This window comes from Gordionus sp. m RMFG-2023, chromosome 2, assembly GCF_954871325.1.
Source record: "Gordionus sp. m RMFG-2023 chromosome 2, tfGorSpeb1-WG-v2, whole genome shotgun sequence".
Taxonomy (NCBI): domain Eukaryota; kingdom Metazoa; phylum Nematomorpha; class Gordioida; order Chordodea; family Parachordodidae; genus Gordionus; species Gordionus sp. m RMFG-2023.
Genome location: NC_088776.1, coordinates 26,788,882 through 26,813,531, shown reverse-complemented (window position 1 = coordinate 26,813,531; position 24,650 = coordinate 26,788,882). Strand labels below are relative to the sequence as shown.

General features: G+C 27.6%; 1 protein-coding gene across 6 annotated transcripts in view; it reads left to right on the top strand.

Annotated features, from left to right (window-relative positions):
• The first annotated feature begins 9,694 nt into the window (after positions 1 to 9,694).
• LOC135923390 (ribonuclease H2 subunit A-like) overlaps positions 9,695 to 24,650 on the top strand; it is a 29,536-nt gene continuing 14,580 nt past the window's right edge. For 3 of the 6 annotated variants that reach the window (XM_065458106.1, XM_065458104.1, XM_065458103.1), the window contains exons 1-5: positions 9,695 to 9,873; positions 9,915 to 9,986; positions 10,037 to 10,166; positions 10,205 to 10,289; positions 14,723 to 14,869. In XM_065458106.1, the coding sequence (XP_065314178.1) occupies positions 9,741 to 9,873; positions 9,915 to 9,986; positions 10,037 to 10,166; positions 10,205 to 10,289; positions 14,723 to 14,869 (567 nt within the window). In that variant the 5' untranslated portion in view covers positions 9,695 to 9,740. The remainder of the gene's footprint in view (positions 9,874 to 9,914; positions 9,987 to 10,036; positions 10,167 to 10,204; positions 10,290 to 14,722; positions 14,870 to 24,650) is intronic. The other 3 variants (XM_065458107.1, XM_065458105.1, XM_065458108.1) reach the window with 3 other exon arrangements.

Sequence of the window (24,650 nt, the reverse complement as noted above, 5' to 3'; positions counted from 1 at the left end):
ATATACCAGCGACAATATATAAAATCTTAATTGTATCATCATATCATTCTGGTCCATATTTTATAGTTTGTAAATATTTCATTCTAATATGGCATCCTTGCCGTGTAAATAACTCCAGGCTTCAATATATTTTCATAATTATTTCTTCCAAATAGTGTTGTTAAATGCCTCGTTTTAAGCCGATTTTTAAAAACGGCTAACTCAATATTTCGTCCAGAAAAATATTACTTCAAGATTTTGCTCATAGAAGGAACAAAGGTCTAGGCATATATTATCGAAATCTCGAGACTTAGACAATATTTTTCTGGCTAAAATATTGAGTTAGCCGTTTTAAAAAATCGGCTCAAAATGAGCCGTTTAACAACACTACTTCCAAAGATTTTTAGTGTTTTTATTTTATCAATTTAACAAACATAATAAGTACTGATATTAGTTTGCATCGTTAGTATCATGGCTATTACTGCAATTTAACCAACATCTATTATTTGTGTTTCTATGTAATTTAAGATTATTAATATAACTGCTGAGAGCATATGATAGAATAATTTAGATAAACAATAATGGTCAATGTGTAGTCGTTTATATATCATTTAAAATGGAAGATAATCTTTTAGAAACTTAATATCTGACAATAGTTTTCTCGATTACTTATCTAGCTTCCATCATGTCATCTAAAAGGAAGCTCTAACCACCTGATAGTTTTATGATTTGGATTGGTCGTATATACTCTCTTCTTCAAGAATTGTTGATTTGGTCTAGGCCTATAAATTTTTCCTTATTAGTCCATTCTATAAAACATTGTCTAAAATGGTAACAGAGAGTTATATTAGTTTGATAACATTTGTCAATGTAAGTTGCTAAGAATTATATTATTGCATTATGTGGTTTTTAAAAACTATTATCAATTGAGGCATATATATATGAATAAATAAATCTTTTTTATCACTTGTTTTTATATCAGCAATCGAAAATATATAATGTAATAAATAGATTTAGTATTAAAAAATATAATTTTTAAAAATGTCTTGTATTGTTTTAATTATTTATATGCTAGTTTATTTTGTTGCAAAATATAATAAATGACAAAATATGAAATTCAGAATATTGTTTAGAGTTAGCAAATTTTAAAAAAGTTTAATATATTAATATAAAACCCGGCCGAAGGCCGAGCAAAATTGGAGGGCATGGGAAGCGAAGCCCCTCATATTTTTTAGTTGAGCCCCCTAAGATTGTAAGGGCTATCGACGCCTCTGAAAAACACTGTAAATTAATAATCCCTATTAAATTTTCTTGGACTTCTCCAGACAAAATAAAAATAATTATGATCAGGTTATCACAACCTGATGCATCTTTTTCCACATCAGCCTTAAGACAAAAAAAAGAAATCTCACTTTTGTTATATTTATCTGAAATATAATCAAGCACCATATCTACCATAATAGATATTATTTCGTTTTGAATCTGGGTGATGAATATCGTATATTTTTGTATATAAATTTCGTAATTTTATTAATACAGGATCTTTTTGGATGGTGTATGAAAACTTTGCTATAAATAGTCCAGTAAGAATAAATTATGTTTTCTACATTTGCAGCATCCGTAATTTTTGTTGAACCAATCACATGGAAAGGTAGCTCCTATATGTCAAGAAACATCATGAAATCTTGATTTAAGATCGTAGAGATTATGGTTAATTTATTGGCTTGCCAAAATTGTTGTCATCTCACTATTTTCTTTATAATGCTGAAATATTCACCGCTGTTGATCTTAATTGGACCATTTTTAAAAATCGGCCCAAATCGAGCTGTTTAGCAACACTGCACAATAATTACCAAATTTTATAAAAATTTAATAAGAACCTTTTTTACTTTAATAAATATTTACGGAACGGTATCAATCTGTTTCCTTAGATTTGATATATATATATATCAAGCCTTAAGTAACCACTTGATTAGCTTCAGAAAATCCCAGTTTTTTATGATTTGCATCCAGATCTATATCAGAGACCTTCAAAAGATAATAATATTGTGATTGAACCATAATATAAAATAATTATCATTGAAATAAGTACAATTTAAACCTTATAATTAAGCGTTTATATAATGTTATACACAAACACACATGAAAATGATAAAATATGAATGAATGATGATTTATTACTGGATTAAAATATAACAGGTTAGGAAGAAATTTACAAACAAGACATTTTTTTTGAAAAAATATTTAAAATTTATTTTAAAAATATAAAAATAATCAATTACAAAAATTTTTTTAAATTTGGAGGGCCGAAATTTATGGGGGCTATTTTTGGGGGACAAAGATTTTTCTGGGGGCCAGGTTTGGGGGACAAAAAATTTATTTTTTGTGCCCCCCCCCGTAGCTACGGCCCTGAAATAACTATAACACAAACTTCTTTATATCCCATCTACTATGAATGATAATTTTATAATTCTCTTTTTTTTCATTTTTTGTATTTTAACCTTAAAAATAGTCCGATAGCTAAATGAGCTACCATAAAATAATTTCTTTCTTTTTGAACATACATCTTTAAAATTTTATTTAAATAACTCTAAATATCTTTGAACCAAAGTAAATTTCATTTTAAAAGATAAATTTCTATCTTTTCATTTTAAAAAAATACGTTCTTTAAATTTTAATAACATTTGCCTAAATATTTTTTCTTACCTTTTTATTTTTAAAATCTTTGCAATAGAATGTAGTTTGACACTATTCCTTATCCCCATGTAACCATTTCCTTGCATTGGACTTAAATTTTCCTAAAGAGGCCCAGGAACGCATCCTCTCTACTGCACCACTATAATAAGTAAAATTTAGGTAAAAATTGGAGAATAGATTGAAATAGAAAGAACTGAAAATAATAAACAGCATATATATAAAAATATGAATAAATAATTTTACTATCACTTTATTACTTTATCCAACATAATAAAATAATAAGATATAAAAATTAAAAGAAAGGGTTGTAGCGAACATAAAAATTAAAAAAGAATTCTTTCCAAAAATTGAAATGTAACGAAAAATTTAAAAACTGAAATCATCATTATATTACAAAAAAAAGTATATTTATACAAAAATTATAAATTGCATAATAACAATCGTTTGATTATTATTAAGGTTGGCAAAAAATGAGAAACAGACATTTAACTTTATTTAATAAATTTATTTTAAAAATATTTTTTAACTGGTAAGTATAATAATTTTCTAAGTTTATATAGTTTACAAAATCTATCAAGTAATTTACGTCGAATTATTGAGTTAATTTTATAAAATGAGTCCTCGAGGTTAAAGTTAATTTAATATAAAGAATAAAAAAAATAAATCTTTTATTTAATAGATCGCGATTAGTTAATAGAGAGCGATCAATTTGGTCATCACAACATTTCACCCCTTAAGAAACAAACTCCGCTCAAATTCTTTTTGGACGTGAATCTCTTATGTTTAAAATATAATCTTGATATCGTACGGGTAATGTTCTATTCCGGCTAGGCCTCAAAACGTCGGCTGTACAATCTTTTTCTTGTTCAGTAACATCTCTCTCCTTGTAAAATGTAATCGTTGGCAAAGTATTTGAGTGATGAATTAATACTTCGTCAGTGGTAAATCTTTTCTTAAGTTCCTCCTTAATATACCATTTTTCGTTTAAATTTGAAATAACATGTTACTTTCTTTTTTTATTATAACGCCTTCATCCCACTTGTTTACTCCAAAATTTCTATACCAAATTTTTTCTCCAATATTCATCGTTTTATTTTTTGGTAAAACTGTGAACGAAGTGTTGTCGTCCTCTTTCTTATATTTTAATAAATCCTATTTTGTTCTCATATCATGATTGAACATGAGTTTTCTTGGTGGGATGCCAGTCGTACTGTTTGGCGTGTTTCTGTAATTGAACAAAAATTTCTCCAAAGCGATATCTATGTCCATATTATTTTGTTCCATGCACTTCTTCATATGTGATTTAAAGGTTCTTACCATCCTTTCAACTTGCCCGTTTAACTGTTGATGGTGAGCTGAAGTCTGAAAGTGATGTATATCATGGTCTCTACAAAATTTTTTGAACAGTTGACTTGTAAAGTTTGAGCCATTATCAGAAACTATTTGTTCTGGAATACCAAATAAGCTAATTGTTTTCATCAATTCGTTTATTGTAAATTCTGAGGTTATTGATTTTACCGGCGTGATTATAGGAAACTTACTTATAAGCAACCAGTACTTGTTAAAAAATGGCCCAGCGTAATCAATGTGTATTCTTTCGAATGGCTTTGTCGTTAACATCCAAGGATGCTGTGTGTTAATGAGATTATCGGCCCAAATGTTACATGATTTGCATTCTTTTACTTCGTTATCAATATCATTGTTAATTCCAGGCCACTAAAGGTATTCTTTAGCTAAATGTTTGGTTTTGCCAGCATCCAAGTGTCCTTCGTGTAAATGTTGTAGTATTGATTTTCTTAAAACTTTAGGTATGATGATTTTATTTTCTTTAAATAGACAATTTCCCATAATACATAATTCCGTCACCATATTGTTATATGTTTTATTTTTTATCGTGTCACCGTTTCTAATGTCGTTCATTATTTCCATTAATTCTCTGTCGTTAGAAGTTTCTTTTTCGATCATTTTAAAGTTAATTGGTACGTCCCATAAATCATTATTTTCTTTTATATCATCCATAATGTGTATTTCTTCTTCTAAAGGTGTTAATGAAAATCTGGAGAAACAATCTGGCACCGTGTTGTGTTTACCCGCTCTATGTCGTATTTCGAAGTCGTAAGCTCCCATTACAATATTCCACTTCTGCAACCTCATCGACATAGATGAATTTTCTTTTAAACCTTTGGAAAATATATAAATCAACGGCTTGTGATCGGTTATGATTGTAAATTTAGTTCCGATAAGATATTAAAAATCTTTTTATCGCAAAAATAATTGCCAACGCTTCGCGTTCAATGTTAGTGTAATTTCTTTCGGATTTAAGTAAGGTTCTTGAGGCAAAAGCTATCGGCTTTTCTTTGCCGTTCCATTCTAAGTGAAATAAAATAGCTCCCAAACCGCGTTTAGATGCATCCGCGGCTATACCTATGGGTAAATCAGGATTAAAAAAGTTCAATGTGGGAGGTTAGATGATTAAAGTTTTTAATCATTTATAGCATTCTTGGGTATCCCAAGACCATTTATCTTTGTTGATTATTTTATATAGTGGATCTGCCAGATCCGCAAAACTGTTTAAAAATTTACGGTAATAGCTCGCCATGCCTAAGAAGGTAGATAATTCTTCTGAATTTTTTGGTTCCGGTATCTATAATTGCTTTTATTTTATCATCGTTGGGATGTATACCATGTTTGTCTATATCATGTCCCAAAAAGCGTATTTTATCTTGCAGGAATAAACTTTTATCGAAATTGGGGGTTAATTTATACTTGATGATCATTTCGAATACTTTTTTAATATTCTCTAAATGTATCTCATCGTTATCACCTGTAATTAACAAGTCGTCAATGTAGAATATAACATCTTTTAAATCTATGAAAACCTGTTCCATAGTATGTTGGAATATGGCTGAAGATGTTTTCAGTCCGAACGGAAGTCTCGTGAATCTGAAGTATCCTTTATGCGTGGATATAGTTAGCAAATCTCTAGAGTCTTTGTGAATAGGAATTTGCAGGAAGGCTTGTTTAAATCAATTTTACTAAATCTTTTTCCTCAAGCTAACTTGGCGATCAAATCGTTAATTCTAGGTATGGGGTATTTGAAATCTTCAAACGCTGGGTTAACTGTGTTTTTAAAGCCGGCGCACAATCTGAGACTCCCATTGTTTTTAAAAACTGGTGTGAGTGGACTCGCCCATCTAACATCTTTTACCGGCTCGATGATCTTGTTTTCCAGCTAGGTATTTAATTCTTTAGTTATAATATCTACTTTAGAATAAGGTACCCTTCTCGGTGATATAATTTTTGGTTTAGCATTTGACTTTAGTCGTAATCTGACTTGCGTTTTTATGACAGGTTTATTATTTAATTTAGACTTACAATTGGATATTAATTCCGCCAGATCATCTTTATGATCCGTGTCAATTAAGCCTATAAATTTTTCAAGTATGTTTTTAAAATGTTTTAACCAAGATCTTCCTAATAAAAACATCTTGTTACTGTTTACTATCAATGCATCTAAAATTTGAGAACTTCCTTCGTATTCTACATTTAATCGTGTTGAGCCTATCACTTGTATGGTCTTGCCGTCGTAACCAGATAACTGAATGTTGGACTTCGTAATGTTTTTTGTGCCCACTTTCTCAATCATATATTTTGGTAGAATTGTGAATTTCGTGCCCGTATCCACTTGTAGTGAAGTCAAGATGTTATTAATTTTGATGTTCACCATGTATGCGTCATCTTAAACATTTAGTACTTCGTTTTCTACGTTATTTATATCAATATTTAACAAATCATAATCTTTCTTATCGATTGATATGATTTTGTCGTCTTCGATCTCTTCTATATCAACTGTATTAATTTTATTTGAATAAGGTACTTGGTGTCTAGGATTATGATTCATGTAATTTTCGTAAAATTTGATGCACGTTAGATCAATTATAATCTCTAAAATTTTGAAACAGTTGTCTGGTGTTGTCAAATCTGTTGTAGTTTTTGAAATCATTAAAAGGCTTATAATTATTATTATGTCCTTTGTTGTTAATATTAAATCTATTATTATTGTTATCTCTTGTGTCGTGATTATTGAAAGGAATATAAGAAGTTTCCCATCTATTTTGATCACAAAATCTATCATAATTTCGTCTTGGAAAATGATAGTTATTTTGGTTGTTTAATCTTATATTGCCATAATATGGTCGAGTCTGCCATGGTTGTCTAAACTGATGGCTGTAATTATTATCATGATATCTGTTGCTCTCAACATATGGCATCATCTGGGAGTTGTCATAACTAATATTAGTTGGTTTTAGTTCATAAACTTTCTTACCTTGTCTTGCTCCTTCCAAATGTTTTAGATCGGAGTGTGTATTTTCTTTGATAACAATCTTATGTATAGATGTTTCGATGTCAGTTTCGTCTAATTCTTTGCCTACCTTTATAATGTCGTCTAAAATGAGTAAATCTTTAATTCTGTATTTAATTGCCTTAGAAGAGCTTGATACCTTTATTTTTTCTAAAACCCTGTCGTAACCGATAAAGTTGCAGTCCATACTGAGTTGACATATACGGGTAACCCAATCTTAAAAACTTTCTCTCTCTTTTTGAACCGCTGTATTGAATTCGCTAATTTTTTTGTTTTGAATCTTGGAAGGCTCTAATAATCTAAGTTTGTTGATGAGTATCGACAATTTCTTGAGATCGGATTCAGTGCATATCGATTGTAATTTTGAAAATACGTCATCAGGTAAATTATGAAGTAAGGTCGTGGCGTTATCCTCATCTGTGCTGTTATTTTTTAAAAAAATAAGTTCAATTTTGGTTAAATATATATCGATGTTTCCTATATATTTAGGAAATTCGTATTTATATGACATAGTATCATTAGAAGCATTAATTTTTTTATCTTCCATCATATTTAATTAATTTTAAAAAAATTTTATTCTTGTTTTTTTTTATAATTTAATTAATTTATTTTTAGAAAATATTTTAATAAAATTTTAATTTACAAAGATAGCTGTTGCCATCATATTATGGTTGGCAAAAAATGAGAAACAGACATTTAACTTTATTTAATAAATTTATTTTAAAAATATTTTTTAACTGGTAAGTATAATAATTTTCTAAGTTTATATAGTTTACAAAATCTATCAAGTAATTTATGTCGAATTATTGAGTTAATTTTATAAAACGAGTCCGCGAGGTTAAAGTTAATTTAATATAAAGAATAAAAAAAATAAATCCTTATTTAATAGATCGCGATTAGTTAATAGATAGCGATCAATTTGGTCATCACAACAATTACAAAAATTATAAATTGTTTAATAACAATCGTCTGATTACAAAAATTATAAATTGTTTAATAACAATCGTCTGATTACAAAAATTATAAATTGCATCATATCATTGTCTGATTATATAACTATCGTCTGATCAAATTTTAATTAAAACTTTATTATACAATGAACCCAAATAATTATTCAAATTTTAACTATATAAACAAAAAAACTTTAACCAAAAATCTTTTATGCATATTAAAACAATAACTAGGTTTTATATTTTCTCAAGATTAAATAAGTAAAAATATAATAAGTATTTGTGTAATAATAAGTGTTCATCAATCAAATTATTAGATATAAAATTGTTAAATTTTTAAAAATATATTATTATTATTGAAGCATTCGATCAACGTACAAGCTACAAAATGGCGCTACAGCTGATTTCAATGTGTGGACATTTTTTTATGCATGATCGCCAATCTACAGTTATGTATATCATTGGTGTTCATTAAATATATAATTAATACGTTTTATTATTTTCCTAGATTCATTGTGACTACTTATAGAGATATATATGGTTTTTGAGCAGAATTGTATAAATCTGTTATGATCAGTTTTCTTGACAATTTAGTCAGCCTGAATATAAGATGTCTTTTTTATTGAGATAATTTGTAATTGTTTTAAATATTTGTGAAATAACCTTAATGTTGGGATTTATGTATCCAAGTATCTCACTAAATTTGCGGTTTATAATGAATGCATATGGGAGTAGTAGACGTTATAATGATTTAAGCTTAAGTAACATATGTTGTCTTAAAGTATCTATAATAAGATAAAAATATTTATTATATATGTGAATCAGAGACCTGCATGGGCCTTTATTTTATCAGGCTTGGCAGGCCCACCGTAAAATTTTTTTTAGCCCAGCCTGACTTGCATTTAATATTTTAAAAAAAAATTCCTCAAACCCGCTATAAGTTTATAAAAAAATCCCCAAGCCCGGTCAAAGTTAGTATTGTTAAAAAGCCCGAGTTATGTCGATTTTAGTCAAAATAATAACTTAAGCTGGAGTAATACTAATAGAAATATAATATTTTATTGTTATTATATAATAAACAAAAATGATATAAATAAAATTTAATCTATAATTTTAAATTATTATATAAAAATAATATTATCAACAATTATTATTTTTAACTTTATCATTTTTAATTGAATAAGAAGAAGAAAATTTTATTATCGATTTGATTTGCATTTATGTCTAGATAAATATAAAGACCCTATCCATGATTAGGTAACATTTTTTACACTAAACAAATCCAATTTCTTGATTATGTTTATCAATTATTATACTAAAATTATCCCATACTTTACTCTTTAATAAATTATTTTCAAATAATTGATATTCCTGAGATTGTAAATATTAAGTATTTCTTGATTTTTATTCATTTTATCTTAAAGAAAATACTATTAATTGATATATGCCATTTTTGATTTAAAATATATTGAAAGAAAAGGTTTTTAACATATCCGTTATAATAAAAAAAAACTGATAAAATTAGTATGTCTAAAAATTTCATAGATTGATAATGTTTACTTTAAACAATATTTGGATTGAGATGTTGTGTGACACCTTTTGAATTTTTATATTTATGATTATATAAGATAAGAAATGGACGAAACTTTTCTACCAAGTGTCTTACTTACGATTAGCTTGACCCGCTATTTCCAAATAATTTCGATTTGTAAACCAATGACGTCATTGTTGTAAACTACTAAAATCATGAGATGGTATTTCAATTTTTAGAATCTTTCTTTTTGAATAATTTAAATAATTGTCTATTTGATCAATATATTCAAAAAAACAACCAAAATAATATTATTGCTGGAATTGATGAGGCTGGCAGGGGCCCTGTTCTTGGTATGACATATTTTTGATTAATAAATAAAAAATATTATAAGGTCCCTTAGTGTATTCTTTAGCAACTACTCCTGTTATTTATTTGGATAATTTATCTAGTATAGGATTTAAAGGTAATTATTTAATATATATTTGAATATTAATGAAGAATTATTATTTATAGATTCTAAAAAATTAACTGCTGAGACTAGGACTAAATTATTTAATCATATGAATAAGAAGCTTTTAAATGATGTATCATGGGCTGTTAATATTATATCACCAAATTTTATATCAAATTCAATGCTTAAAAGGTTTGTATTTATATTGCTTTTTAATATAATCTTTGTAGAACAAAATATAACTTGAATGATTTATCACATGATGCAATTATCAGCCTTTTAAACTCCTTTGTATCAAAAAATTTTATATATGAAGTAAATAATTTTTACAATTTTATTAGTTTTAATAGTATTATTATTAACATGATTTTACTAAATATTATAGAAATGTATAAAATTTATGTTATACATAATTTTTTAATAATAAAATCTTACTCATGTTAATAAAAAAAAGAGATAAATTCTTCTTAATTCTTTCATGTGTACTAAATTGATATTATTACTAAAATTATGTCAGATCTCATCAGTGACGATATATAAGAGGATGGATATATATTTTTAAAATTTAATGGACTCCGATTATTATTTGCTTACTTCTGCTTTAATTATCAAATTTAACTAAATATATTATTTAGAGACTTGCAGAGATATGAATGACCACCTTGCCCAGCCCAGGTATTATATTTTCAAGCCTCCCTATATTATTTTTTTTAAATTTTTTTTAGCCTGGACAAGGTTTTAAAAAAATTCCTGAATTATAAAAAAATCATTTTCAGCCTGGTTAAAATATACCAATTCATTACTTTACAATATAGTTTGTTTTTGGTTAATGGGTTATTCCATGTCAAATGAGCAAAAAAATCAAGATTTTCGGCCGACCCCTTTCAATTTCGATAAAAAGTTGTAGACTGGTTATATATGTTCCCATTAGATTATAAACAAAATTTTAGCGCATTAGCAACTATATTAGCGGAGATAATCGGGGTTAAAGGTCCAAAAAACGTCTTTTTTTGCTTTTTACTGATGTCAAATAATTAGTTTTTAATTTAAAACTAAATATGATCAAATATTGAATCTAATATCAATAGCTAAGTTAATAATTGAGAATTATGGCTAAAACATCAAAATTAATTTTTGATAAAATATGGGTCATCTTATGGTCAGTTGAAAACTTGAAATTAATATTTAGAAATGTATATGATCTCCGATTTTTAATTTTTTTAAGAAATATTATCCGTTTACTATTTTTTTAATAATTTCTTCAACAATTAGCATGGCTGGATATTTATTTAAAAAAATATTGCGATTTTTATTATTTAAAAAAAATAGATGGCGCTATATATAATAGTTATAATATGTTAAAATTCATTTTTCTTATTGATTAAAAATATTTTAATGTATAATATATCATAAAATTCTATTATATAACTTTGTAAACCTTATTACCCTGAGATATTCGGAGGATATAAAATTTTAATAATTTTTTTAATATTTCAATGTAAATTAAAAATAATTGAAAAATCCGACTAGCACACTAACAAAAAAGCAGGATTAAAGGTGTGCAGGAAAATTATTAAGGGAAAAATCGAAAATCACATTAATTACCAGGCCTACCCCCAACCCTCCACCCCCCAGACTAAGTCATACCCATCAAGATCAAGAATGTTATGAAATTGTCATTATCTTAAATTATTAAAATAACCAGAGATAAAGAAAATTTCGAAGATTTTGAAAAAAATTTTAAGCAATAAAAATAAACAAAATTATAGTTCTGATGAAATAAGCCGACTCATGCCTGGAATAAAAGATTGTGATCTGTTAAAGGCGAGAAAGAATCAGTCCAAAGACTTATATTAAATAAGCTTAAATAAATATTCAAGTTGTTTAAGGAAGAATACCCAAATATATCAATTGGATTCTCTAAATTTGCCGAACTTAGACCAAAAAACTGTATTTTAGTTGGAGCTAGTGGCATACACACTGTTTGTGTTTGCGCCATTCATCAGAATGTGAAATTAATGACAAATGTAGAAAAATTTAAAAGATGGGGAATTTTTAACAATTCTAGATTATTCTGAGAATTATTCCTTCATTTTACAAGATGAAGTTCAGGGATTTCATTGGAACAACGTGCAAGCCACTATACATCCATTTGTAGCATATAAATCTGGAGAAGAATTAAAAAATATAAATTTTGTTATTTTATCCAAATTTAATTCTAAACCAGAAAAAATAATATATTTTTCAGATGAAGCCGCATCTCAATACAAGAATCGCAAAATTTTTCTGAACATATGCCTTCATAAATACGATTTTAATATTCCTGCCGAATGGCATTTCTTTGCCACTGCTCACGGCAAAAATGCAAGTGACTGTATCGGAGGAACTATCAAAAGATTAGTTGCCAGAGCTAGTCTTCAAAGGCCAAATAAAAATCAAATCCTAACCTCATTAGAATTATATAATTATGCTAAAGAAAATATTAATGGAATTCAATTTGAATATGTATCCAATCAAGAATATATCGAAGAGGAATTAGCCCTTCGTAAAAGATTTAATGCACTGCTTATACATGGGACCCAAAAAAATCACGGGGTTATTCCCATTGATCAAAATAGACTAAAAACCAAAATATATTCCAATTCCAAAAAATATAATATAAAACAAGTTTAGTTTTTAAATGAGAAAATTAATTTTTAAAATATTAATGGATATATAACATGTGTATATAATGGTGGTTAGGATATATAATCGATAAAAATGATATAAATGAAGAAGTAAAAATCCGATTTTTATAGCCTTGTGGACCTTCAGCCTCATTTAAATTTCCTCTGAAAGATGATATTTTTGTGTTGCCTAAATCTCATATTCTCTCGCTGGTCAATCCTTCTACTCCCACCAGTCAAACATATATATTATCTCCTGAATAAATCTCACAAGCTAGCCGGGCTTTGTATTCCTTTAGATGAAGTAAGATTTAATTAATTTATAACTATCTTAATTAGGCTAAATTTGTGAAGATTTTAAAAATTTATGATCTGAATTACAAATAAATATATATAATGGACATTGTAATCGATTTAGTATGATATATATACATTAAAATATTTCAATAAAAAAAATGAATTTTAACATATTAAAACTATTATATATAGCGCCATCTATTTTTTTAAAAGCGCAATATTTTTTAAAATAAATATCCAGCCATGCTAATTGTTGAAGAAATTATTAAAAAAATAGTAAACAGATAATATTTCTTAAAAAAATTAAAAATCGGAGATTATATACATTTCGAAATATTAATTTCAAGTTTTCAACTGACCATAAGATGACCCATATTTTATCAAAAATTAATTTTGATGTTTTCGCCATAATCATAAATTATTAACTTAGCTATTGATATTATATTCAATATTTGATCATATTTAGTTTAAAATTAAAAACTAGTTATTTAACATCAGTAAAAAGCAAAAAAAGACGTTTTTTAGACCTTTAACCCCGAATATCTCCGCTAATATAGTTGCCAATCCGCTAAAATTTTGTTTATAATCTAATGGGAACATATATAACCAGCCTACGATTTTTCATCGAAATCGAAAGGGATCGGCCGAAAAGTGATTGATTTGACATGGAATGACCCTAATATAGAATCATTTAATAGCTTATAGATTATGTTCTTTTTTCTAAAATAAAGATTTTTTTATATTTAATACCAGAAAGAGTAAATTTGTTGTTATTTTTGGCAAAAGTTTATTTTGTAATTTTATGCTTGATTGACTAAAAATATAATAACTTATAACTATTTTATTTACCTAGAATAGTAGAATATATAAAACAGGGACCTGGAACAGATACATTTTGCATTCCTGGTTCTGTTCCAATTTTGGAATATTGAATGTGTTTCTATAGCTAATTTTTATTTTAGTAATATACAATTTTTATTCATTGATTTGATTAACACATTCTGAAAATTATTATCTTTTATGGGTGTGTAATGGTCTTGACATAAATTAGAATGTCTAGATAATCATTCATCTCTAAATTGGTAACATGATTATCCATTGAAATTAAAAACTTTAATTATATCTTCTTCAGCATGTTAATCCTAAAACTAGTTGGGCCTTTAAAACATATCCTATCCTTCTATATGGCTCTGCTTTGGGCTAGATCAATATTTTGGGGATAGATATGTGCCAAGATTTTGACTAGGAGTGTCTAGCCATTGATAGTCAATTATGATTTCCTCTAATTGCGGGTTTGAAAAGAAAAATACAACAGAATACGCAATAGGAATATAAATAAAATTAGTCTACATTATGCAGTGAATCTATAAAAAATTAATTAGTTGTATATATAAATAAATAAAAAATGAGTATTGATGTTATACCTTTTCTTTTTTTTCAATAAATAGATTATATTAAGTTTTTCGTTGATATTGGGTATTGATACCTGGTATCGGTTGATACCATGTTGTTATCAGTATCGATGCATATTTGGTTCATTTCTTATCTGATATTTGGACCAGATAAACTTAGATTCCATTTTAGGGCGTACAACTCAGATTTAAACTTAATAACATAATTAGTGCAATAGAAAATAAAAATTCTATCAATATATTTTTACATAAAAAAGAATTGTTTAAATAATTGGAATCTAATAGGAATAATCAATTATTTGATTCATATTCGTTTTTGAATAATAATAAATATTGATAAAATCTTTCATATTTTTTTATTTAATTCATCTAGTTATATGTGGATACCATAGGCCCTCCCGAAAAATTGCAGCAAAAATTACGAAAAATCTTTCCTAAAACAAAAATTGGTAAAATAGTTGTATCTAAGAAAGCTGATGACATTTATGTGATAGTAAGTGTTGCAAGTGTTTGTGCTAAAGTAAATTATTATAATTTTGTTTTTCTTAATATTAACATCAAAAATATCTTTATTGGGTTATAAAATTCCGTATCACGTCAATACCGCGAAAAGATATTATAGCGAATGCATCATAGCGAAAACAGTAACGCGAATGCGTTATAGCAAATGCATTACCGCGAAAACATTATCGCGAAGGCATTGGAGCGAATGAATTATAGCGAAAATATTATCGCGAATGCATTACCGCGAATGCCTCATAGTGAATCTATTCGCGAATGCATTACCGTAAAATTATTATCGCGAATGCACTACAGCTAATGTATTATCGCGAATGCAATATCGTAATGCATTACAGCAATGCTTTTTTACGTATGCAATTATATTTGATAAATAGTTGATATAATTAAAATAAAGTATTAAAATTCTCTGCTACTTATCCGCTTACTTTCTAATAAATAGTTCATCATTAATGTTATTATTTTTCAAATATATCGGAAACCTTAAATTTGTTACCTTTTGTAAGTTCCTGGCCGATAATATTTTTCCACCGGATCTCTATTTCATTAAGGAAATTATTTAGACTCTAAATTATATTGTAACTCATTTAGAAAGTTCAAACCTTTTTCAAAAAATCGGAGAACCAGCCTAATTGAGTTATTTATTCAAGGTAGACTTTTTAAATTTTTATAACTAAAACATGTTACTTGCTATTTATGAAATTTCGTATTTTATTAAAAAATATATTGAATTTAGTATCCACAATTTTTTTTATTAATTAGATTAAGTCAAATTTATAAAATTAAATAATATTTGACAAAAAATAACTAAGACCTTCATTTATTTTTATTTATTTAAAAATGGGCTAGACGTTTTCCCATTATGTTGATCTATAGCGGACGTCTTTTTTTTCTTAATTTTAAATTATAATGCTAAATACAAAGCATACTTTGAGATCCATATAATTATAAAATAATAAATATAATTAATGTAATTAATCTATCCTTTTTTTTTCTTGTATCACACTTAACAATAAACGCCAATTAGATTATTTATGGCGAAATTAAGGGCCATACCTTTCAAATTTGTAAGATACAAAAGGTTGTAACCTTGATAATTTTCCTCTATATGCCGTAATTTGAAGTCACTTTAAAGCTTGTTGAACTGGACGAATATTCCACTTTTTCCTAGAATTCAGGAATTAAACTTCACTCCAATTTTTCTTTTCTCTTGATAAAATACTTAATTTACAAAATTATCGTATGTTTATATTGTTAGTGGCATTTAATAATGAGATTCTGATAATACCAAAATATTTTGTGTTATAGTTTATGATCTAGAGAAATTTTTAAAAAGATGAGTGTTTTTTTTTATTTTAATTTTCTAAAAAGACATTTAAATTTTTGAGAATATTAAGTAGACACAATCATTAAAAAAACGAATGTCGCGTTTTAGGGTAAAGATTTCAAAACGCGACGTTTTTTAGCCACCCGGTAAATAATTAATTTTTGATCTCATATCAACTTTCTTCTAATAGTAGGGATTAGGGCTAGTCGGCGTTTTTGTCAAAATCATCATACGCCTCAAAATAATTGTTGTATTTGAATTTATAATACCATGAGATAGTCGAACAAACGCTTTCCTAAAGTTATACACTAATAAATATTTTATATTTTTTCTCAAGATTGATTCTAGTAAAAGTTAATTTTTTCCCCAACAAGCCCCAAACCAGGGGCTTGTAGATTCCATTGGTTTATTAAGTCTCCTATAAGATAATTATTATTCCATTTTTTATGAACTATCTTTTATTGATATAATACACCATTTGAATATAAATAATTCATATAAAAATGTCAAAATATGACATTTTATTAATTTTAAAAAATGTTTAAATTTTTAATGAATTTTTTTTATTTTTTTCTTCTATTGTTTATCATATATTATTAATTTAAACCATTATAGTAGCCAATGAATACTTATTATATCATATTTTAAGCATAATTTAATTGATTCGACTAGCCTTTATTCTACTAAGCATCTAATTATTAATATGATTAACCCTTTCCTGCGCAAAAAGAAACAAGTTGATAATTTTTTCTTTTTAATATAGTAAAAAGTTATATTTTTATCTATAATAAATATAATATAATTTTAATTTTTCATAAATATTTTAAAAAAAATAAGTGCAATCATATAGATACAACTCCTCCCCCCCCCCTGCAGCCATATCTGGAGGCATATAAATTTATAAATAAGATTAAATGTGAAGGGGAACATTGCATTGGTTAAACATCCATCTTATTAAATCTGTTGTAATCGTCAAAATTATTAATTTTATAGCTTTAAAACATAAAATCATATCCTTTTTAAATTTTAACATTGCTAAATTTAAAAATAATAAATGCCATATTAAAAGAACTCCTGTTTCAATAGAGATGATATGTGTATTAAGTTCAAATTTAATATTTTGTAAGTTGTTCCAAAAAATATTTTTAAACAGATGACTATGCAGTGGCGTAGCTACGGGGGTGATTTTCGGGTTTGGACCCCTCCCAGAGCAAAAATTTTTTTAGATTATACGTTCAAAAGACTTAAAAGTGACTTTATATCAAATAAATACCATTAATATTTATATTTTTCTGGTTTTGATGTTTGTGGAAGGATATTATATTACTATTGATATATTTTGGAATATTTATTATATATTATCGAAGATATGCTTATGATTTGTAAGACGCCCCCCAGGCTTTTATATGTATGGATCCCCTCTAAGGAAAATTCTTAGTTACGCCACTGTGACTACTTTCTGAAATGTGAAAAGAAATTTTTTAATATCATATAATGTCAATTTAATTATTTTTAAGCTCTTCATATTTTTATGGTCTAAAAACATTTTAATTTTTACCTAAAAATCACATTTTCTCATAAATAAATAAGGGAATAAAATATTTTTTGCCTCAAATAGAATGCTATTACATTATTAAATTTGCATTTCTAAACAGCTCCTTGCGAATAGCCCTGCCCCCCCCCCCATTTATTTTACCCCCCTTATCATAATTTATCCTTATAACAATTTTACTACATTTATTTTACTTTGATATTAAGGATTTATTTTTTTTATTATTTGAATTGTATTATAAAATAACACCTAATTGAAGGAGGGATAGGATTTATTGCTTCTGAAATTTCCTGGCATTAATCACACTCATTTTAATTCCAAAAACATCAATTTGTATTTAAAAATGACCTCCAATATTTTCGAAACAAGAACTTAATTTATTACCAATCATATATTAATCGCAGTCATATTAATCCAAGTCATTTTCAAACATTAATTTTTATAGAAAATGGCCGTCAATGTTTTTGAAGCGAAAAATGGATATTATTAACAATCGAAATCAATTTATCCATATTTTTAAACATCGATTTTCGATCAAATAAGGGATCACCAATGGTTTTGAATTCAAAAAATTATGGCAGCTCGTTTTATAACGGTTGCGCATGTTATTAAATAACTGCCCTTAGTAGAAGGGCAGCAGTCAATATTAAACAACAGTTTCAAATGGTACACCAGGCCTAAATATATTTTTTTTTACAAAATCCTAGATGATTTTTAAGAATAATTATATTTTAATCCGCTGTAAAATCATGAAGCATTTAATATTAATTTACTGCTCATAAATTCCGTATAAAACAATTAATAAAATATAGCCAAAATTATTCAAAATAACGAAATTCTGAAAATTTAGGGTGCCTTAAATAATCAAAGCTAAAAAATCCAGGCCAGGTTACACAGGTATATTCATTTACGACATCTATTATTTATTTATTACTAATTACGACATTAAAATTTGCTACGATTCAATTTATGTCGGTGCCGTATAAAATAGCTAATCATTAATAAAAGTATAATTTTTTTCGCGTTGATTGTGATATCTTTTCAAAAAAAACCCCAACAGCCTCTGCAAAAAGACTTTAGACGTTAAAGAATTAAATAATTGGGTAATAATAAGATTATTACCAAAAATTTACTTCTGGCATTTTAAACGAGGAAAAGTGCAATAAGTTTTTAGATTAAATTTTTTTTAAGATATTAGTTACATCGAAATAAAATTTATAAATCGATTCATGACTTGTTTATCAACTCGTTTTTTGTTATATTTTATCATTTCTAAAAAAAAATTTTAAATTCTTGAATCCTAAAGAACTTGAGTTCAATACTGGTGCCTGAAATCTAACTCGTTTCATTTTAATTTATTCATGTTTACAATCCTCAATATTTTTGATTCGTAATTTATTTTATTCTCACTTTCGCGTTTCATTAAAACTCTTCATATATTATCAAAAATTAATTGACTATATTACAGCAATAAATTAATCTAACTAAAATTATTCAAGTGTCTATTATTGCAGAAATATTCAACACTTATACTGGCCAAAATCATATATTATAAATGATAATCAATTCGATTCGAATAGGGGAGACCGGGGATAAGTGTGTTCCCGGGGTAGGTATTTCCTTCTCAAATAATTTAAAAATTAATAAAGTTTAAGATTTGAAATTTAAGCCAAATATGTATTATAATAAGGTGCTTAAGTAGGTCCAAAATTGTTTCGGACAAAATTGCTGATGAAAAATTTTAAATGCAAATTTAAGTTTCAACATACCCAAAGTAACTTTTTTAAATTTTACATTTTGACTTAATATAAATTCTAAATGATAAAAAAATCTTCATTTTATCATATATAAAAATATTGACAATCATTATGTTAATTTAATATTCTAAATTTAATTTCTTAAATATCGCCGGGGTGGCCTAATGGGTAAGATGTAGGCTTGGAAACACGAGTATGAACAAGGACGCGGGTTCAATCCTGGTAAGAACCATAAAAACTTTCAAGTTTTTCTTCGATGACTGATGTGGAAGACAAGACTGGCAAGTTTGAATATTGGGACGCTTAAAGGTAAGACGAGAGAATTGGCATCAATGTTGAACAATAGAAAAGTTGATATAGCGTGTATACAAGAGACGAAATGGAAAGGACAGAAAACTTTGATGATTGGAGATGGGTATAAATTGTACTATAATGGACTTGTTAGCAATAGGAACGGTGTCGGCATCATCCTCAGCCAAGACCTAACCTCTTCAGTAGTAGAAGTCAACAGGATCTCTGATAGACTAATGAAGATAAAACTCTGCATTTGTCAATCAATATACTACACATCCTATCAGTATATGCTCCTCAAACGGGTTGCAAGGAAGAAGAGAAAGATGACTTTTGATGAAGCTGTAATGGAAATCCCTAAGGATGACCTAGTCATAATTGGTGGTGACTTAAATGCGCATGTGGGGAAAGCAAGAGATAGCTACAAAAGGCAGCATGGTGGTTTTGGATACGGAGAAAGAAATGATGAAGGAGAGCACGTACTGAAATTTGCGCAAGCCTTCGACCTTGCCTTAACCAACACCTACTATAGGAAAAAAGACAGTCAAATAACATATAAAAGTGGTACTAGGAAAACACAGATAGATTACATGCTAATCTCTCGCAGAAGATTAAAAGATGTAATAGACTGCAAAGTCATCCCAGGAGAAGATATCGCCGCACAAATTAAAAACAATGACAGATGCCTTTGCAATCAATGCAAACATTGAAACAATAAATTGCTCACAAGTCAGTGAAAAAATCTGGACAGACCTTTCATCCAGATTAATAGACACTGCAAAATCGACGCTAGGCTTGACAAGAGGAGGCAACAAATCACACAAAGAACTATGGTGGTGGAATCAAGAGGTACAAACCACAGGAGAAAAAAGCCCTATGGTACAAATCCAAAAATGCAGATGACAAGTCAAGATACAAAAAATCCAAGAGATTAGCTACAAAGGCGGTGGCTAGGGCCAAATCTATGGCATACGATGACATGTACGAAGATCTACATACCAAAGAAGGGCAAAATAAAATATACAGATTAGCCAAACAGCGAGAAAAGAACTCAGGGATATAAACGGAGCTCCGAAAGTAATCAAAAATAAAGATGGGAAATTGATAATAAAGGGAAAAGAAATAATGAATAGATGGAAAGAATATTTTCAGGAGCTTCTCAACTTTAATTCCCACATATTGCATCTCGATGAACACTCCCCTTGTCAAAACCTTGTACAACCTATAACGGAACAAGAAATAATCACATGCCTCAAGCATATGAAAAACAACAAAGCTAGGGGTCCAGACGATATTCCAATAGAAAGCCTTAAAGCACTAGGAGATGATGGAATACATCTCCTCACAAATCTGTACAATAAAATACTTGGAAATGAAGAAGTTCCCCAAAAATGGAGGAAGAGCTATCTAGTTCCTATTTTCAAAAATAAAGGGGATCCACACAATTGTCAAAATTACAGGGGCATAAAACTAATGTCACACTGTCTAAAACTATACGAAAAAATAATAGAAAAAAGATTAAGAGATATAATCGAAATAGGAGAGACACAGTTTGGCTTTATGCCTGGAAGATCAACAACCGATGCTATCCATGCAATTAGGCAAATGAATGAAAAAAAAAGCTACACATGGTCTTTCTCGATCTAGAAAAGGCCTTCGATAGAATCCCAAGAAAACTTATCTGGTGGGCGCTACGCCACAAAAATGTTCCCGAAAAATATATAAGAATAATACAGGATATGTATATGGGACATACAACAATGGTCCGTAGCACAACAGGTACTTCAGCAGGCTTCACAATAGCCGAAGGAGTTCATCAAGGGTCGGCTCTCAGCCCACTTCTCTTCATTACAGTAATAGATGTACAGTCTATACCTCAAACAGTCCCGTGGAATATGATATTTGCAGATGATATTGTGATACTTGCCGAATCCAAGGATGAAATGAAAGAAAGGTTAGTGAATTGGATAAATATCCTAGAAACGCACGGATTAAAAGTAAATAGAGAAAAGACGGAGTATATGATGATAGGAGGAGATGAAACGGAGAGTATTGATATAAATGATTGGCAGATATCCGCAATTAAAAGCTGCAAATATTTGGGCTCCACTATACAAACAAACGGCACAATAGAAAAAGAGATAAAGAATAAGATTAATCAAGGGTGGTTAAAGTGGAGATCTTTATCTGGAGTGCTATTTGACAAAAGAATCCCACACAAATTAAAGGGAAAAATCTACAGTTCCATAGTACAACCAACTATTCTATATAGTTCGGAAACATGGCCAACCAAAGAATCAGACGAGAGAAGTCTACAAACTATGGAGATGAGAATGCTGAGGATGATTGCTGGGGTAACAAGAAAGGATAAGGTGCGCAGTACAAGAATACTAAATAGTTTAAAGGTAGTGCCCATTAAGACTAAGTTAATGGTAAACAGACTTAGGTGGTATGGGCACACAATGAGAAGGCCTATGAACTACATAGGAAATAAAGTTGAAAGTTTGGAAGTGATGGGCAAACGTAAAAGAGGAAGGCCAAAACTTCAATGGGGCCATAAAGTTAGAGCCAATATAAAGAAGTATAAAATAGATAAAAGAGATTGTATGAATAACATAAAGTGGAGAGAGATGTTGAAGGAGCTTACCACCAGAAAAGGTGAAAGCTAAAGAGAAAAAAAAAATTAATTTTTAAATGATCCTGTGGACCTGGGAAAGGTATTAGCGGGGTGCGTCTTTTCCTTTTACATACATTCATTAAAATATTGGTTCTGATTTTGTAAAATGGTTCGAACATATATTAGAAAAACTACAAAGAAAATAATGATAATCAAAAGGCAAGTATTCTTTAAATGCTGAAAGATAAGATACCTTTGACAGTTATAACCATGAATACGAATTTAAGTTATGGGAGGTATATTTATATATTTAAATTAGTATATATTTAAGAAACTAAGCATTAAGAGGTATAATAAATTGTTCAAAAGGAATGAAAATTTTCAAGAGCGATATCTTCACAGATCAGTATTTTCTCCTATTCAAGAAGCTAAATTAACAGATTATTTAATTAAAGGATCAAGATTATTTTCAGGATTATGCCCTAAACAAGTATTATAATCCTTTGTTATATCATATATCTCTGTAAAATGAATTTTTTTATAATATTTAAATTTATGCCATGGTATTTCCTTAGTTAAATAATAATAAACTTGAGAAATTTTTTTTAAATTATTTACATTATATGTTAATGAAACATCTTTATTAATTTTAAAATACTTTAAAGTAAGAATTCAACTTATACATTAGAATGATATTTATTTAAGTGTGTATGATATATATGTAAATAAAATGATGCTGCCATTTATGTATAAAATGATGCTGCCATGTATATATATTAATTTTAAAATGATACTGCCATGTATATATATTAATTTTAAAATGATGCTGCCATGTATTAATTAATTTTAAAATGATTTATTCATTGTAGCATTATATATATTATATCATGCATTAAATCATATCTTACCTATATATTAAAGATTTAATTATGTGTATGATATATATTTAAAATAAAATGATGCTGCCATGTATATTAATTTTAAAATGATTTATTCATTGATTTAGCATTAAATTATATCATGCATTAAAACATATTTTGGTTCTTACCTATACATTAGAGGTTTAATTATGTATGATATATTTTATTATATTAATTATAAAATAAATTCAGAATAAAATTTAAGAATTAGGATTTTAATTAGATTGCCTTAACCCTTCACTACAAAGGTGGGGTAAATAGGACCCCACAACTTTTATAATCTTTGTAATACAAAAGCTAGAAGATATTCCAACCTGATTTTTTCAGTAGTTTAATATTTTGTAACAAGGAATACAACTTCCAAATTTCATGATTATTGATTTGATAGTTTTTGAGATATATGCTATTTGTTGAGCTTGGGGTAAAATATACCCCACCTATGTAATGATGTAATTTTTTTTTAAAATCCAATTTTTTTTTGTTACAAATTATATTTATGTATGTCAGGTTAATAAATATAATTGAAAATAATAAAATTATATCTATTTTTTGATTGTTATATATGACTTTAAATTTGAAAATTTTATATTATTTATTTTTTCGGTGGAGTAAAAAATCATAAATTTAACATATGATTTTTAATTTGAATTATTCTAGTGACATTTTATACTTTGAAAATAGAATTATATGCTGGCAATCAGCCTGAAGGACCTTATAAATTGAGAAATAAGCCTTTTGATGTGGTTGGAAAGTTAATTCAGCCCATTTTAAGAGTAATAGGAATGTCACCACAGATAACTGGCTTACCAGTTATGAACTTGCTATACATTTATTAAATTCCCATTCATTAACAATAGTAGGAACTTTAAGAAAAAATAAATAGCAGTTTCCAACATCATTTAATTAAAAAAAAAGATATTTGTTCAAGTTTATTTGCCTGCTAAGATAATATGACATTAGTATCATATGTACCAAAAAAGTATAAGCATGATGCTTTCTACCCTTCACTATGATAACAATATTGATACATCAACTGGGGATTTGAAAAAACCAGAAATTATCACATTTTACAATCTCACCAAAGCTGGTGTTGATGTTGTGGATCAGCTATGTTCAAATTATTCAATATCCAGAATAACAAATAGATGGCCATGACAATTTTTTTATAATTTGTTGAATATATCTTGCATAAATTCTTTAATAATTTATAAATCCAATAATTTAAAGGAGATTAATAGATCAAAGTTTATAAAATTATTAGCAATGGAGCTAATAACTCTATTAATGAGTAGTAGATATGAAAATCCACATGTTAATA